The sequence below is a fragment of the Platichthys flesus genome, chromosome 8 (assembly GCF_949316205.1).
Source record: "Platichthys flesus chromosome 8, fPlaFle2.1, whole genome shotgun sequence".
Lineage (NCBI taxonomy): Eukaryota > Metazoa > Chordata > Actinopteri > Pleuronectiformes > Pleuronectidae > Platichthys > Platichthys flesus.
Genome location: NC_084952.1, coordinates 26,976,881 through 26,991,803, shown reverse-complemented (window position 1 = coordinate 26,991,803; position 14,923 = coordinate 26,976,881). Strand labels below are relative to the sequence as shown.

General features: G+C 43.0%; 1 protein-coding gene across 4 annotated transcripts in view; it reads right to left on the bottom strand.

Moving 5' to 3' along the window:
• Positions 1-2,461: 2,461 nt before the first annotated feature.
• fbxo38 (F-box protein 38) overlaps positions 2,462-14,923 on the bottom strand; it is a 63,481-nt gene continuing 51,019 nt past the window's right edge. For 3 of the 4 annotated variants that reach the window (XM_062393386.1, XM_062393385.1, XM_062393387.1), the window contains 3 exons: positions 11,098-11,201; positions 4,160-4,273; positions 2,462-4,038 (listed from right to left, as the gene is read on the bottom strand). In XM_062393386.1, coding sequence (XP_062249370.1) covers positions 3,860-4,038; positions 4,160-4,273; positions 11,098-11,201 — 397 coding nt within the window. In that variant the 3' untranslated portion in view covers positions 2,462-3,859. The remainder of the gene's footprint in view (positions 4,039-4,159; positions 4,274-11,097; positions 11,202-14,923) is intronic. The other variant, XR_009921691.1, reaches the window with a different exon arrangement.

Here is a 14,923-nt window from a genome sequence, read left to right as displayed (position 1 = left end):
ATGGGAGTTTGTTAAAATGATGAATCATTAAATAACACTAACTGTATTTCACATGCACACACATAGACACACATACACAGAGAGACCCTTTGACACAGACACACACACACACCGAGACAGACGTACATAGGTAGACCGCCGGTTTTACATGTATTTTCTGAATTGTGATAAGTGCTGCTGCTGTGTTTATCTTTGAAATATCGGAGCTTGTTAAAATGATGAATCATTGAATAACATAACTTTATTTCCCCTTTTTAATAAATGCTTTTGTAATTAAAGTATCTGTAGTCTGTGATTATTTGTGCATATGTATGTGATTGCAGCTGGATTATGCCTGTGCTCGAACTTAAAACCCTTCATTGTTTATTATATAATCATTAATACTAAATATTGAGATTATTAATATAACTTATATCATTGAGACTGATATTTTATTGATTGACTCGTTGGTCCCTGTAACCAGGGTGGTGCCCCACGACAATAAGCAATGATTACAGATTTGTATTATTCTTAATTAATAATTTTATTGTTTTCATTAATTATTTTAACTATTATTAATTGATAACCGTATAATTTCTAATTAAATGTGTTACTATTCTTAATTAATAGCTTTATCATTTTTGATTATTTTTAAGAAATAATTGTTATTTTAATAATCATATTTCATGATTATTAATAATTAGCCAACGTCAATTCTTCTCCTACTATTGCACAACAACATGTAGTTTGAGGGAGCTGGACCCATGATCACGGAAGTTACAGCGATTTCGTGTGTAATGGCGAGCTGACTTTGATGCCAAGATTAATAATCCACATGATGAAAAGTCACAATAATCTTTTGGCTACATTATCAATGTCTTGAGACCCATTTGACACAGTTTGACATGGTTTTGCAAAATGACATGACAAGGTTTTGCAAAATGGATGAGGAGAAAGCTTTTTGAGCACATTGAAAAATGCTCAATAACCCTTACAATTTCAATAGGGCCTCCCACCGGAGGTGCCTGGGCCCTAATAAAACATTGGGTGTACTCTGACTTCAGCATTTATTAGGGCCCGAGCACCTCCGGTGGGAGGCCCAATTGAAATTGTAAGGATTATTCTGAGCGTTTTTCAACATGCTCTAAAAGTTTTAAAAGTTTGCAGTAAAGTAGAAAGTGGTGAAAATGTACGTATTCTGGAATATTTGGAAATGATCGTGACAAAATGGCTCAACAGTGGCACCTATGGAAAAGCACCTAATTTAGCATTCACTGATCCTCATTGGCTGGCATGCACTGTTTATCAATGGTAGGAGCTGCTTGAAAGTGGTATTCTATTGTCAGACTGTTTACGAAAAGTACTACCGTAAATCAAAAAATGTTCCTCTTTTAATCGAAAAAACATGTAAGAAACATAGCACGTTAATTTAAGGAATGTAAAGATTTTTCTCTGAATGCGTTTGATGCATCTGAAAGGACAATCTCTCCAATAAAGGATATATGGACCTATGATTTAAAAACACAACTAACTGTACTATGAGATGAGATTAAATCAATGTAAAGAAAAACAGTGCACCTGGTGAATAAGAAGAGTAGGGTTTAAAATGACAAACAACTTCTCCAAAAGTTTCATAATAAACTATTCAGACAGCTGAGATGTTGATGGCTGTGGGCGTTGTGGCTGTTAAATGCAGTGAATGAAAACAAGTTGTGCAATAGTGCCTCCTGCTGGCATATAAAACATGATTGGATTTATGGAACAATATAAGCTTTAGGCTTATCAGTACATTGAAAAATATACAATCACTTCAGAAAATTCAGAAAATAGATAATTGAAAGATAATACTGTGACCCCCATGCAATCATATAGAGGGGGGTAGAAAACGGGCATGTACGATGAAAGCAACCAGTTACTTGTTAAACATTTCTCGTAAATCATAAACATATGCCTTGCATATATCTGGTCGCTTTCCTAACCAGACATGATCTAAATCGATTTAGTTTTTTCTCTGGGTATCTGATAATCAAATGTGCCCCCTGTATAAACTGAAAACATTGTTTCTCAAGACATATTCTTCTGTTTTGGACAGGAAACTTATTAAATCAAACACCCCACAACACAGACCATACAATTTGTGTGTATCTATTGTTATAAAGTTGTTCTTAAAAGTGTAAATGGAATTTGATATTCTCTGCACCATGCTTCTCCTTTCCTACCATCATGGTTTTTCTCTCACATCATTCCTTGACCTTGTGACGTATTGAGTCGGGGTCAAGGAATAGTGATCAAGAAAGGAGATTATTATGACTTTCCGAATGCACCCACAATCAATACTCGGATGTGGATGAACGCTCTTTTTTTTGTGTGAAGGGAACTCAGGTTTCAAAGTATATACATTTGTAAATCTTTAATGATATGAGGATAACTCCATACATGGTAATTCAATTCTGATACAGAAATAAGACAACAAAGGCAAAAGTTATTTACTGTTATTTTATTTTATTTATCTGAAATAATCTTGTTCTTCCTTTATAAACATATGAACACCATGGAAGCATATCATCAACCATGACATCTGTACATTTGTCAATACACTAAGAAGTACAGTCTTTAACCTGTACACTGCACTTTCTGTTTGTTTTCAACAAAGATGTTCATCTGATGCCAGAAGAAAAGTAATCTAACCCATTTGGGCTACTAATCCTTCAAACACATTCCAAAAGGTTGATGCTTCAGTTCATGTTCTGTTTACTGTGCTGGAAATGGACCCTCACAATCTGTAATAATGTACATAGCTTAAATCAAACTGTCTGATTTAATTCAATGATTGACAGACATCAGAAAAGAAAAATAGTAACAATTAAATAAAAGAAAATTGGAATCCAATTTCAAAATTCAGAACTAATATTGTTAACAGGGTCTGGGTCGATGATAATATAGAACAGATAAGCTAACGGTAGATTCAGATGTGTTCATTCTTATATTTGCAGGCTGAAATAGCAACTCCAACGTCAAGAATTGATCCACTGCTTTTAGCCTGAGTCAGTGGAAACTCAGCATGTCAATGTGCTAAAGACATGTCAGACATGTTATGTTTGCATGGCCGAATAAGAATGTGAGCTTCATGTTGGAGCAGATCTGATTCATAACTTCCAATGGACAGGAATTGGCTATAAGATCTAGTTCCCTAATCTCTATCCAATGGGTCAAACGTGCAAGAAAACTAATTTAAAAGTCAAAAGTTCACCCACAACAGTTCTAATTTCTCAGCTCCATTTTGACTGAATATCCCTTTTTTCTTTTTCTTGCTGGTCTAAAAACAAAACAGAGCCACCAACATCTTAGTTGACGGAAAAGAATCTGAGGAAAACTTAATTAAAAAGTATGGTTTGTTTGACATTTGTGTCTGGCGATCAGTCATGAGTGGAAACAAGATAGGCAGCCCGTCTCTGTGAGTCTTCTCCGTAGTAGCATGATAAACAAATAAGAGCTGACAGCTGGGCTTATGCCTGAACAGCACAAAGAGTCAAGCCTTTATTTGGAGCAATACTATACTGGAGAACTTGCTCATTTTGAAAGCCACAGTTTTTATTCAAATAATGACATAATACAGTTAGATGATCAATTTCTTTGAAATGGCTGAAAAGCGATTGATACCAGCAACACCCAGTGCATTACAAATGTAGTTACTCCTCATCCATGAAGCTAAGTAATCATGTTCGATACAGTTTGTAAGGACACAGCAGTGTTCTTCAGATCCCACATTGTGTCTTCACAAAACCAAATCTTTCGTCAGTCCGGAGCTCAAGCCATAGCCTGCAGCAGGACTGTCATTGCATGGATCCCACTTAAGTCCTATATAGGAGTGGTCTATTGTCTAGATGTAATCATCATCCACAGGTTCTCCTGGTGTATCACAGTGATGAAGGAAGACGACCACTACTCTCTGAAATACTCCTTGTTTGCTCTGTCGGCGCTCTGAGATCTCTTCCCCGATGGTCTCCATGCAGATGTCAGCTGACAGCTGGCCTTTTCGCCGTGGGGCATAGATGGTGGCTAACAAACAACATAAAACCATAGAAAAATATTTTAAGGCCTCTATGATAAATATTGTGTACATTGAGAGAACAACTAAATGGAGAGCCTACTAGACCAAAGATGCATTGACTGTACTCACTGCTTTCATCATCTTCAAAGTCATAGCGGGCATAGCTGTTGGGAGCAGCTGCTCTGAGTGTTCTCAGCCAGGGGAAGTCAGTTATCATGCTGTAGGGAGCCCCATCCACAATTCCTGAAGAACATGACAGGAGACATTAATGAAGAGTAAGAATCTTGGACTCATGTCTCCAGACTGTGAATTGATGGGTGGTCTTTTAAAATATCAACTTGTCAGTTCACATCCCTTCAACATCCCATCATGCTCTGTGGCATGTATACAAATACTAGGCAAGGCTAGTTGATTCTGAATCAAAACAGAGGAGGTTGAAAATATAGTGTATCATATAACCTATGTGGGTCTGTCCTGTGAGTCGTTATGTTAAGCAATCAGGTTGTGGACCCACACCCCGACCATATGGTGGGTCGTTAGGTACCTCCGAGTCAAGGTGTGAATGGTTGTTGATACCTTTAGGTTGTAGATCCACCCTGATGTTGTGTGAGTCGTGGTTATAGATAAGGGCCAACCAACAGTGCATTGTTGTGTCTATGTTGAGGGTCTTTCATATCTAACTCAAATGTGCCAGACAGGGAGGCACCAACTTCAACTCTTTTGCGTATTTCACTAGTGGCAAGGTGCAAGGACACAAGGCTTAACTACCCAATAGGATGCGAACGCCTACATGTAACTATGAGAGTGACACCAATTCTAGCCATTCACAGATGTGCTGTTAGAATGGGTGACGCAAGTAGAGGATGATATATGGGGATACTTGGAAAGACATCTTCAGACATCAGCTGCTGCCTGAGTTCTCCTCTCATCAGCTTCCAGGAAAGTTCCATAACAATTAAGAAACAACAACCTGGGTAAAAATCAAAACACAGGAAGTCGAAGCCTTCTCCGAACACACCCATGCAGTGTGAGATGGTGGATTGTTGTTGCTGGAGGCCATCACGTTTACCTTTTAAAGAAGTCCACAGACTTCTCTTTCAAGTTGGGGTGTTTGGTGTCGAGGTGCCTTTTTAATTTGCATGGCTTCATGCTGTCATTTGCCAGCACCTCGGCACACAAAACACACTGAGGACGTTGCTCAGTCGTGCCAGTGACGGTGAAACCAAACTGCAAATAGCTCTCGTCATATTTGCAAAGCTTTGGCTTCTTCGCAAGTGGCGCAACGGTTGCCTGACTTTTACGAATCAGAAACTTGCACAGAATAGTATTCAGAATCCAAATCAGGTTTAATTGGCCAAGTAAGTTGTACAAACAAGGAATTTGACATGGTGAAGTGGCTCTCAATGTTCTTACATAGAATACACATAACAGAAAACAAAACAAACAATGCGATGGTCTAAGAAAAAGAAAGAGATGAAGTGCAGGGATAAATATTGAATGGTATGAGTATTACAGTTGTACAGTGAGGGTGAAATAAATAATATAATTATATATAATTACAATATAATATAACTTCGGAGTATTTGTACAGTGGTTATTATAAAGAACCAGGGTTATTGCACAGTGCCACTTTGGATTGGCTGTTCAGGAGTGAGACGGCGTGGTGTGCTGGTGTTTTATTTGATGCAACACGGTGGATGATTGAAGATTTAAAGGAAGGTGTTAAGGTGAAAAGGGCTAGCTGCAGTTGGAAGAAGTTAATTAGCTAGAAGGCTAGCTCTTGGGGCTATGAGCTTTCTAAAAAAGACTGGAGCAAATTACTCCTTAGATTAGGCTACGAATAGGCCTGCTGCAAGTGCAGGAAGGTATTACTAAGGAAGGAGTGAGTCTTTAAAAAGACTGTTTATTAAGCAATGAATATCTGAATTATAGAGGAAACAAGAGAAATCGCAGAAACTCTGCAGAGTGTCGTCTCAGTGAGTGTGAGCGCTGACCATGCCTGCAGTTACTTTTATACCCGGAAGCATACGTGCAAATCGCGTTCAAATGATAACACTCCTCTTTTGACGGGCGGATCAGGAACGAAACAGTATTTGATATGTTTGTGTCAGTCTAGCCCAGGGGTAGGCAACCTTTACTATCGAAAGAGCCACTTCGCCCCCTCTTCCCCCAAATTAAATCTGTCTGGAGCCGCACAACATATTTGATAACACAGGTTATAAAGTTATATATGTATATATATATAGTTATAAAATATATATAAAAACTATAGTTTGTTGCATTTATTAAATAATAGAATGACAATAAAAAAAAGCTGTTGACATTTAACTGCTATTTTTACCTGTTACAAAATCACCAAACTCTTATTAATTGGAGAACAAAATACATGTGTGGTTCTACTTTGGAATAAATTAAACACAGAACTCAGCTTTTTTTACTCATCTCCAGCTTGGTACTTTTCAGCAGATGCTGTGTGCTTGCTCTGGAAATATCTTACAACATTACGTCTCTTATTGTTTGCTAATTCCTCGCCACATATCAAACATACATGTAAGACAGCATTGGTGGCAGTGAAAGCAATGTAATCTGTCAACGCAGAATTAAACTCTATTTCCCTCCCAGACTTTCTTTGCTGGGATTTATCCATGATTAGTTTACCGAGGCCGGGGGTCGGAACTATAGATCAGCGACATGCAGGGAAGAGCGCCGGGACGCATATTTTAGTTGCTGAAATATTAAAACAAAACGTGAGAGCAGGTCAGACTGGAGGCCGACACAGAAACTGCAGATCGGTACAAACCACCTGCAGCTTCTTAGGCGCTGATCTCTGATCAGCTGAGACCAGAGAAACTCGTTGTTTTCACTGTTTCCACTGTTGAGAAGCAGCCTGTCAGTCACTCTCAATGTGTCTCTCTGAGTGAGTGAGCGGGGCTTAGGGCGGGGGGCGGAGCCCAGGCTCTGTGTGTTTGTCGGCTATCTGGGAGCGCGTACAAACAAATACACACCCACATACACATTCACCCGCTCCTGGTATTTCATGATGGCCTGATACGATGATTATTTAAAAAATGAACATGAACGTGACGTTCACTCACGTTCATCATATGGTAAATGGATTTGTATTTATATAGCGCTTTTTCTAGTCTTGATGACCACTCAAAGCGCTTTACACTACAGTTTCACATTCATCACACAAACATTCATACAGTGCATCTATCCCAGCACTTTGTTATTCTATGGGGGTCATTCAGGGTTCAGCATCTTGCCTAAGGACACTTCGGCATGCAGATTGTTCAGAACCGCTGACCTTCAGGTTGGAGGACGACCACTCTACACCTCAGCCACAGCCGCCCATGAAAGAACTGATTCGTTAAGTTAACCGTTCGCGAAAAATATGCGCAACACGCACTGCACAGGGAGCCACTGCAGAGGTGCTGAAGAGCCGCAGGTTGCAGACCACTGGTCTAGCCCCTTGCATTTCACCACTGAGGGAGCTTTCACTAACCAGTGACAGGTCGTCGGCCGTATTTTTTTTTTTTTTTGGTCTGTGACATTGCGCCCCCCCCTGGAGATCGCATCCATCTTCTCTGGCCAAAATACACACATTATAAAAGGTGTAAGTGTAAGGGATCCCTCACATGGGGCTCTCCTGGAGGTTTCTACATATTTGTACCCTGTTAAAGGGATTTTACTAGTTTTTCCTTACTCTTGTTGATGGTTTAGGGCAGAGGATGTCACACCGGGTTAAAGCCCTATGAGACAAGTTTGGATTTGTGGATATGGGCGATACTAATACAATTTGATTGATTGATCAATTGATAAGTGAACCGCTGAGTCCTGGCCTGAGGAACCAATCACATGGTGAAGGTTGCGGGCGACACAACTCTGGTGGTTCTCATCACCATTCACAGCTTCACTGAGAGGACCCAGACGACCCACTACCTAGTAGGGGGATCAACTATCTGACAAAAGTTTGACAAAAGGACTCCTACCATAGGTACAGTATTCAGAAGATGTTCTGACACCTTTTTCAGACACTTTGTGCTGGTTTTCATTGAATTTGTCAAGTGGCTGCCGCACACGGTCTGTTCAGCCTCCTACCCGCTGGAACAAGGTATTGGAGCCTCCGTTGCCGCACCACCAGACTCAGAAATAGTTTCATACACCAAGCTGTTAGGAAGCAAAATTCTCTCACCTCACTCCCCCCAGCCATATCCTCCAGTCTGAAATCCCCCCCACCCCCCTAAAAACACTCAGGACTCTACAACAAACTGTCTCTTGTACTGTTTGCACTTTTATCACTTAATCACTACGTTTACACTTTAGAGCAGTGGTTCTCAACCTTTTTTCAGTGACGTACCCCCTTTGAAGAAAAAATTCTGCCGAGTACCCCCTGACCAGCGCAAAGCATTTTTGGTTGAAAGAAAGATGTAATGTGATTTATTAATCCTTGTAACTAGACACATTCAAATTTAAAACTCCATCAATTTCCATAACATTGCTCATTTGTAGTGGTCTCTCTTGAACTATTTGGAAATAAAAAGATGTAAAAATAACTAAAGACTTTTATTATTATCTCATCTCATCATCTCATTTTCATCCGCTTATCCGGGGTCGGGTCGCGGGGGGAGCAGCTCAAGCAGGGGGCCCCAGACTTCCCTTTCTCGGGCCACATTGAGCAACTCTGACGGGGGGATCCCGAGGCGTTCCCAGGCCAGTGTTGAGATATAATCTCTCCACCTAGTCCTGGGTCTTCCCCGAGGTCTCCTCCCCACTGGACGTGCCTGAAACACCTCCCAAGGAAGGCGCCCAGTGGGCATCCTTACCAGATGCCCGAACCACCTCAGCTGACTCCTTTCTAAGTAAAGGAGCAGCGGCTCTAATCCGAGTTCCTCACGGATGGCTGAGCTTCTCACCCTATCCCTAAGGGAGACGCCAGCCACCCTTCTGAGAAAACTCATCTCGGCCGCTTGTACCCGCGATCTCGTCCTTTCGGTCATCACCCAGCCCTCATGACCATAGGTGAGGATAGGAACGAAGACCGACTGGTAGATCGAGAGCTTTGCCTTGCGGCTCAGCTCTCTTTTCGTTACAACGGTGCGGTAAAGCGAACGCAATACCGCCCCCGCTGCTCCGATTCTCCGGCCAATCTCACGCTCCATAGTACCCTCACTCGCGAACAAGACCCCAAGGTACTTGAACTCCTTCACTTGGGCTAAGGACTCATTTCCTACCCGGAGTAAGCAATCCATCGGTTTCCTGCTAAGAGTCATGGCCTCAGATTTAGCGGTGCTGATCCTCATCCCAGCCGCTTCACACTCGGCCGCCAGCCGATCCAGTGAGTGCTGAAGGTCACAAGCCGATGATCCAATGAGGACCACGTCATCTGCAAAAAGCAGTTACGAGATCCTCAGACCACCGAACTGCAACCCCTCCCCACCACGACTACGCCTCGATATCCTGTCCATGTATATCACAAACAGGATTGGTGACAAGGCGCAGCCCTGGCGGAGACCAGCATCCACTGAGAACGAAACTGACTGGCTGCCGAGGACGCGAACACAGCTCTCGCTTTGGGAGTACAGGGATTGGATGGCCCTGAGGATAGACCCCCTTACCCCATACTCCCGCAGCACCTCCCACAGTTTCTCCCGGGGGACCCGGTCATACGCCTTCTCCAGATCCACAAAACACATGTAGACCGGATGGGCATACTCCCAGGCCCCCTCCAGGATCCTTGCGAGAGTGAAGAGCTGGTCCGTAGTTCCACGTCCGGGGCGAAAACCGCATTGTTCCTCTTCAATCTGAGGTTCGACGATCGGCCGAACCCTCCTTTCCAGCACCTTGGAGTAGACTTTACCAGGGAGGCTGAGAAGTGTGATGCCCCGGTAATTGGCACACACTCTCTGGTCCCCCTTTTTGAACAGGGGAACCACCAACCCGGTTTGCCACTCCTTTGGCACTGTACCCGACTCCCACGCGATGTTGAATAGGCGTGTCAACCATGACAGCCCCTCAACACCCAGAGCCTTTAGCATTTCTGGCCGGATCTCATCAATCCCTGGGGCCTTGCCACTGCGGAGATGTTTGACCACCTCAGTGACCTCCACCAGGGAAATTGACGATGAAACACCATCAACCTCGAGCTCTGCCTCCAACATAGAGGGCGTGTTATTCGGATTCAGGAGTTCCTCAAAGTGTTCCTTCCAACGTCCGACAACCTCCTCAGTTGAGGTCAACAGAGTCCCATCCTTACTGTACACAGCTTGGATGGTTCCCCGTTTCCCCCTCCTGAGGTGCCGGATAGTCTTCCAGAAACACTTTGGTGCCGACCGAAAGTCCTTCTCCATGGCCTCTCCGAACTTCTCCCACACCCGCTGCTTAGCCTCCGACACGGCAGCAGCTGCAGCCCTTCGGGCCTGTCGGTACCCTGCAACCGAGTCAGGAGTCCTCCAGGATATCATATCCCGGAAGGCCTCCTTCTTCAATCGGACGGCTTCCCTGACCACCGGTGTCCACCACGGTGTCCGAGGGTTACCGCCCCTTGAGGAGCCTAAGACCCTGAGGCCACAGCTAGCCGCCGCAGCTTCAGCAATGGAGGCTTTGAACACCGCCCACTCCGGCTCAATGCCCCCAACCTCCACAGGAATGCCAGAAAAACTCCGCCGGAGGTGTGAGTTGAAGATACCTAGGACGGGGGCCTCCTCCAGGCGTTCCCAGTTCACCCGCACTACTCGTTTGGGCTTACCAGGTCTATCCGGAAATTTCCCCCACTCCCTGATCCAACTCACAACCAGATGGTGGTCGGTTGACAGTTCCGCCCCTCTCTTTACCCGAGTGTCCAAAACATGCGGCCTCAGATCAGACGACCCACTACCTAGTAGGGGGATCAACTATCTGACAAAAGTTTGACAAAAGGACTCCTACCATAGGTACAGTATTCAGAAGATGTTCTGACACCTTTTTCAGACACTTTGTGCTGGTTTTCATTGAATTTGTCAAGTGGCTGCCAATTAATCTGCACTTTAAAACACTGTGTTGTATGTGTATGGGCATGACTCTATTACCCTCCAGTGTATAGATGTCCCTGCCCCAAGGGTATCTGGGATACTTCTTGACATCTTCTTCTGTCCTGGTGGCTTCTGGGAAGAACTCATACTTAATTAACTCTCTGGGGGAAAGACAAACAAACACAGCGATCAGAAGATGGAGACAAAGATAATGTTCTGAAATAACATTTGTCTCATACTACAACAATGTACGAGTGACCAAACATTAATAATGAGTTAAACTTTGCGTGTAATTAGATTGGTTGTTACTAGGGTTGCAAAATTCCGGGAATATTCAAAGTTGGAAACTTTCCATGGGAATATACGGGAATATATACAGGAATTAATGGGAATAAACTGGAAATTTGTTGGGTAATCTATACTAACTGTATTTACCTTTAATATACAGACATAAATATAAACGTTTTATTTTGTCATATGCTGATTTGAGCCCTGAGGAAACTTAGGGTACTTGACTATATACTTCTGCATCTTTGTGTCATTCTTAACATAGGCCTTACCACAGAATTTGCAAATGTACACAGCCTTTCCTTCTACATTGGCTGGGGTGAAATGTCTCCACACTGGGTTTGTACCCTCGGTGTTGAATGCAATTATTGTAAGTTGCTTTGGATAAAAGCATCAGCTAAATTAAATTTGACCAGGAGTGTGGTGTATAGGGCTCGAAAGGGCACATGATCTCCCTTCGGTTTTTCGCATGGCCCTGTGAGCCCTTCTGTAAAATGAGCGGATCAAGGAAACGAAAAAGTGGACAATGAGTGCCGAGTGTTTAACACAGAGTGGACAACAAAATATTTTTTCACTGAAGACCAATCGAAGGCTGTATGCCTCATATGCCGAGAAACTGTCGCAGTTTTCAAGGAGTACAACATCAGCCGACACTTTGCTAAGAAGCATGCTAACTACGCTAGAAAGCAGTCAACTTAAGAACGGGCGGCTACGGCTCAGAGGATGGCGGCTAATTAACAGACTCCGCAACATTTTTTTCACCGACAAACTGCGATTCAAGAGTCATCTACCAAGGCGGGTTTTGTTAAATTGCCTTGCAAATAAATGCTTTGCTACTTGTTAAAGGCCAAATCATTTCATGTGAGGATTTTTCCATTTCATCTATATTAGTTCACAACAACACTCCATCCATCTGGTCGGGCCCCTCTGTCAAATTTTAGAACCCATTGTGGCCCGCGAGTCAAGTTTGCCCGACCCTGATCTAGATGAACAGATGAACCATCCTTGATCAGCATGCTAATATATTTTTCCCAGTATTATCATCGAAACTTACCTGACTAGTCCTGCACACTACAGAAGGCCTAAATAGCCCTGCTGTAGTGTGCAGGGTTGCTGGGAATGATGTGCGCATGTGATGGAAGAATGCACAGTGTAGGGTTAAAATTCAATAGGCAGCATGTGCTGCATTCCATACATCTTTAAAATAGAGTTTTGAATTATGTTTTTATTGCTTAGTGCTTAATTTCCGTTTTTTTTTTTTTTTCAAAATTCCCCAATTCCCCAATTCCTGAGCCCAATATTCACATCGAAAGTCTCCGAAAGTTTTACCCCTTTGCAACACTAGTTGTTACAGATCTCTAAATAAGAAGGCAATTTTGTGAGTATGATTATCTCTTTGCTCAACTATCTATTTAATCAAACATGCTTCATCTGTCCATCTCTTGTGTGTCCATGCATCTTCCTAGTTCATTTAGTTTACATCTACATGGTGAAAAATAAAATCTTGGCCAATACCGATATTTAAAACAAAAATCTGGCCGATGGCAGATACCGATATGATTTATTTTGTTATTCATTCACCCTTTTATGCCAGAAAAATTATTAAATAATTATTTAAAAAAAAATGTCAGCCCTTTATCACTGTTATCTTTTAATGAGCACATATTGAATCAGATTCATGAAACAATCTTTAATTTAACTAAACTTTATTTAACAGAGACATTTTATGCCCATTTTACCGCAAGTTGATATGGTTCCTTGGGGTCTTAATGAAATATCTGTGGCATATTTTGGTCAAAATACCACAAAGATAATTTAAAACAGCACCTTTTACCCTGTCTAAAACAGCCATCCTCAGACTGACCTGTTTTGAGTGCCAATAGTTACTCCCACCGTTTACATTCATTGAATTTGTTCACTTTGACATTCAGAGCACTGGGCAGAAATCACATCGTCAACACCCACCATGGGCCTTCGTTTGCTTTGTTTTAATTAAACAGTCGAATTCCCCTGGTCAGCGCCAGTTCTGAGGCAGCTTCTAGGCACCAGCCGAGGCGCAGCGCCGGAGAGGGCCCCGGGGCGAACGGAGGGTTCCCCCAGCGGGCGCTGTAGCTGAGGTGGTCCCCAAGAAGGATCCGACACCCGTCCAGAGTCGCCGACGCCGACCGCCGCACCCGGTCCCCTCCAACGCCCCGCCTTCTGCACCTGACGATGGACACCGCCCCGTGGTTCAAGAGAAAGAAATCCCCCACACCAGCAACACTGTGAGGTGCCGGGGCCGATTTCCCACCCCCCCCTAAAAAAAACTTGGTGTGCCGCACACCTAGCCTCCGGCGGCGTGGAGAGGAGGGTGACGGGGCGACTGCTCCCCCAGCTGCGGCACGTGCCCAGCGGTTTTACCACAAATATGAACATCGGCCAATGGTATCGGTGAAAGTCAAGTTTATTACCGATATGCCAATATCATTAAACGAGGCGAAAATCGGCCACTACCGATGTTCGACCGATACATCGGTGCATCACTAGTGAAAACTGCTCATTTATGTATGCTTTCCTAAGGAATTACACATCAAGTTGAACACAGCAATGTATCTTGAATGTAAGTTCAAACCCACAGCTGAGATATTATAGGTGGTGACTTAGTGGGAAATGAGTAAGTTCTCTAAGGTGGCATTGTATTAGAATGCATTCTACTGAGAGCTGTTTCTATTTTTCATCATCCTTCCTCAGATGCATCTGTGCATGTGAACAGTGCAACAACTGAACATCATAACCATCAGAAAAGTATTTTTCCTGCAGGTACAATCTCTAAGTAGATTGTAGTTGATTGCATAGGTGTTCCAAAAAAAGTACCAGCGGACGGTACCTATAGGAGCGAAAAATGACATGGCTTCCCAGTTCTTAATGGTAGAAGTCTAATGATTTGGTGAGATTTGAAAAGGGATTAAGCAGTTTCTGTGGATTAGTGAATCCCCCCTTAAAACGTCTAAACTAAACAACTAGAGATCTGTCTCTCTTCTTCCTTTTCTCTCCAAAGCACTCGGGCGTGTTATCTTTACCTACCATCATTGGAACAACCTTCTTAATCCCTACCACTAAACTGAAACTGCCCTCCAGCCCATCTCTCCTCTGTGGTCCTCATTCTAGACCTTTCTGCTAAATTTAATAAGCTGAACCACTGGATCCTTATTTTCTCCTCTTTGGGTGTATCAGGCTCTGCACTCTCCCTACCTCAAAGACTGTACCTTCCAGTTAACTTGGAGAGGCTCTGCGTCAGAACCTTGCCCATTTACTGGAATCCCTCAAGGTTTCGTCCTGGGTCCCCTCCTTTTCTCTCTGTACACCAACTCTTTCGACTCTGTCATTCACTCATCTTCGCTCATATTCACTTCACTGCAAGGGACAGCTAGCCTCTCAACAAAGTCATAACTGTTTGCCGTCCTGGCTCCAAAATGGTGGAACAAGCTCCACATTGACATCAGTAATGCAGAAAGTCTACACATCTTACGCTGCAGGCTGAAGACACATCTCTTTTGACTACGACTTGGTTAAGAAGGTGTCTAATAACCATCTACATCTGTCTGTGTTTATATTT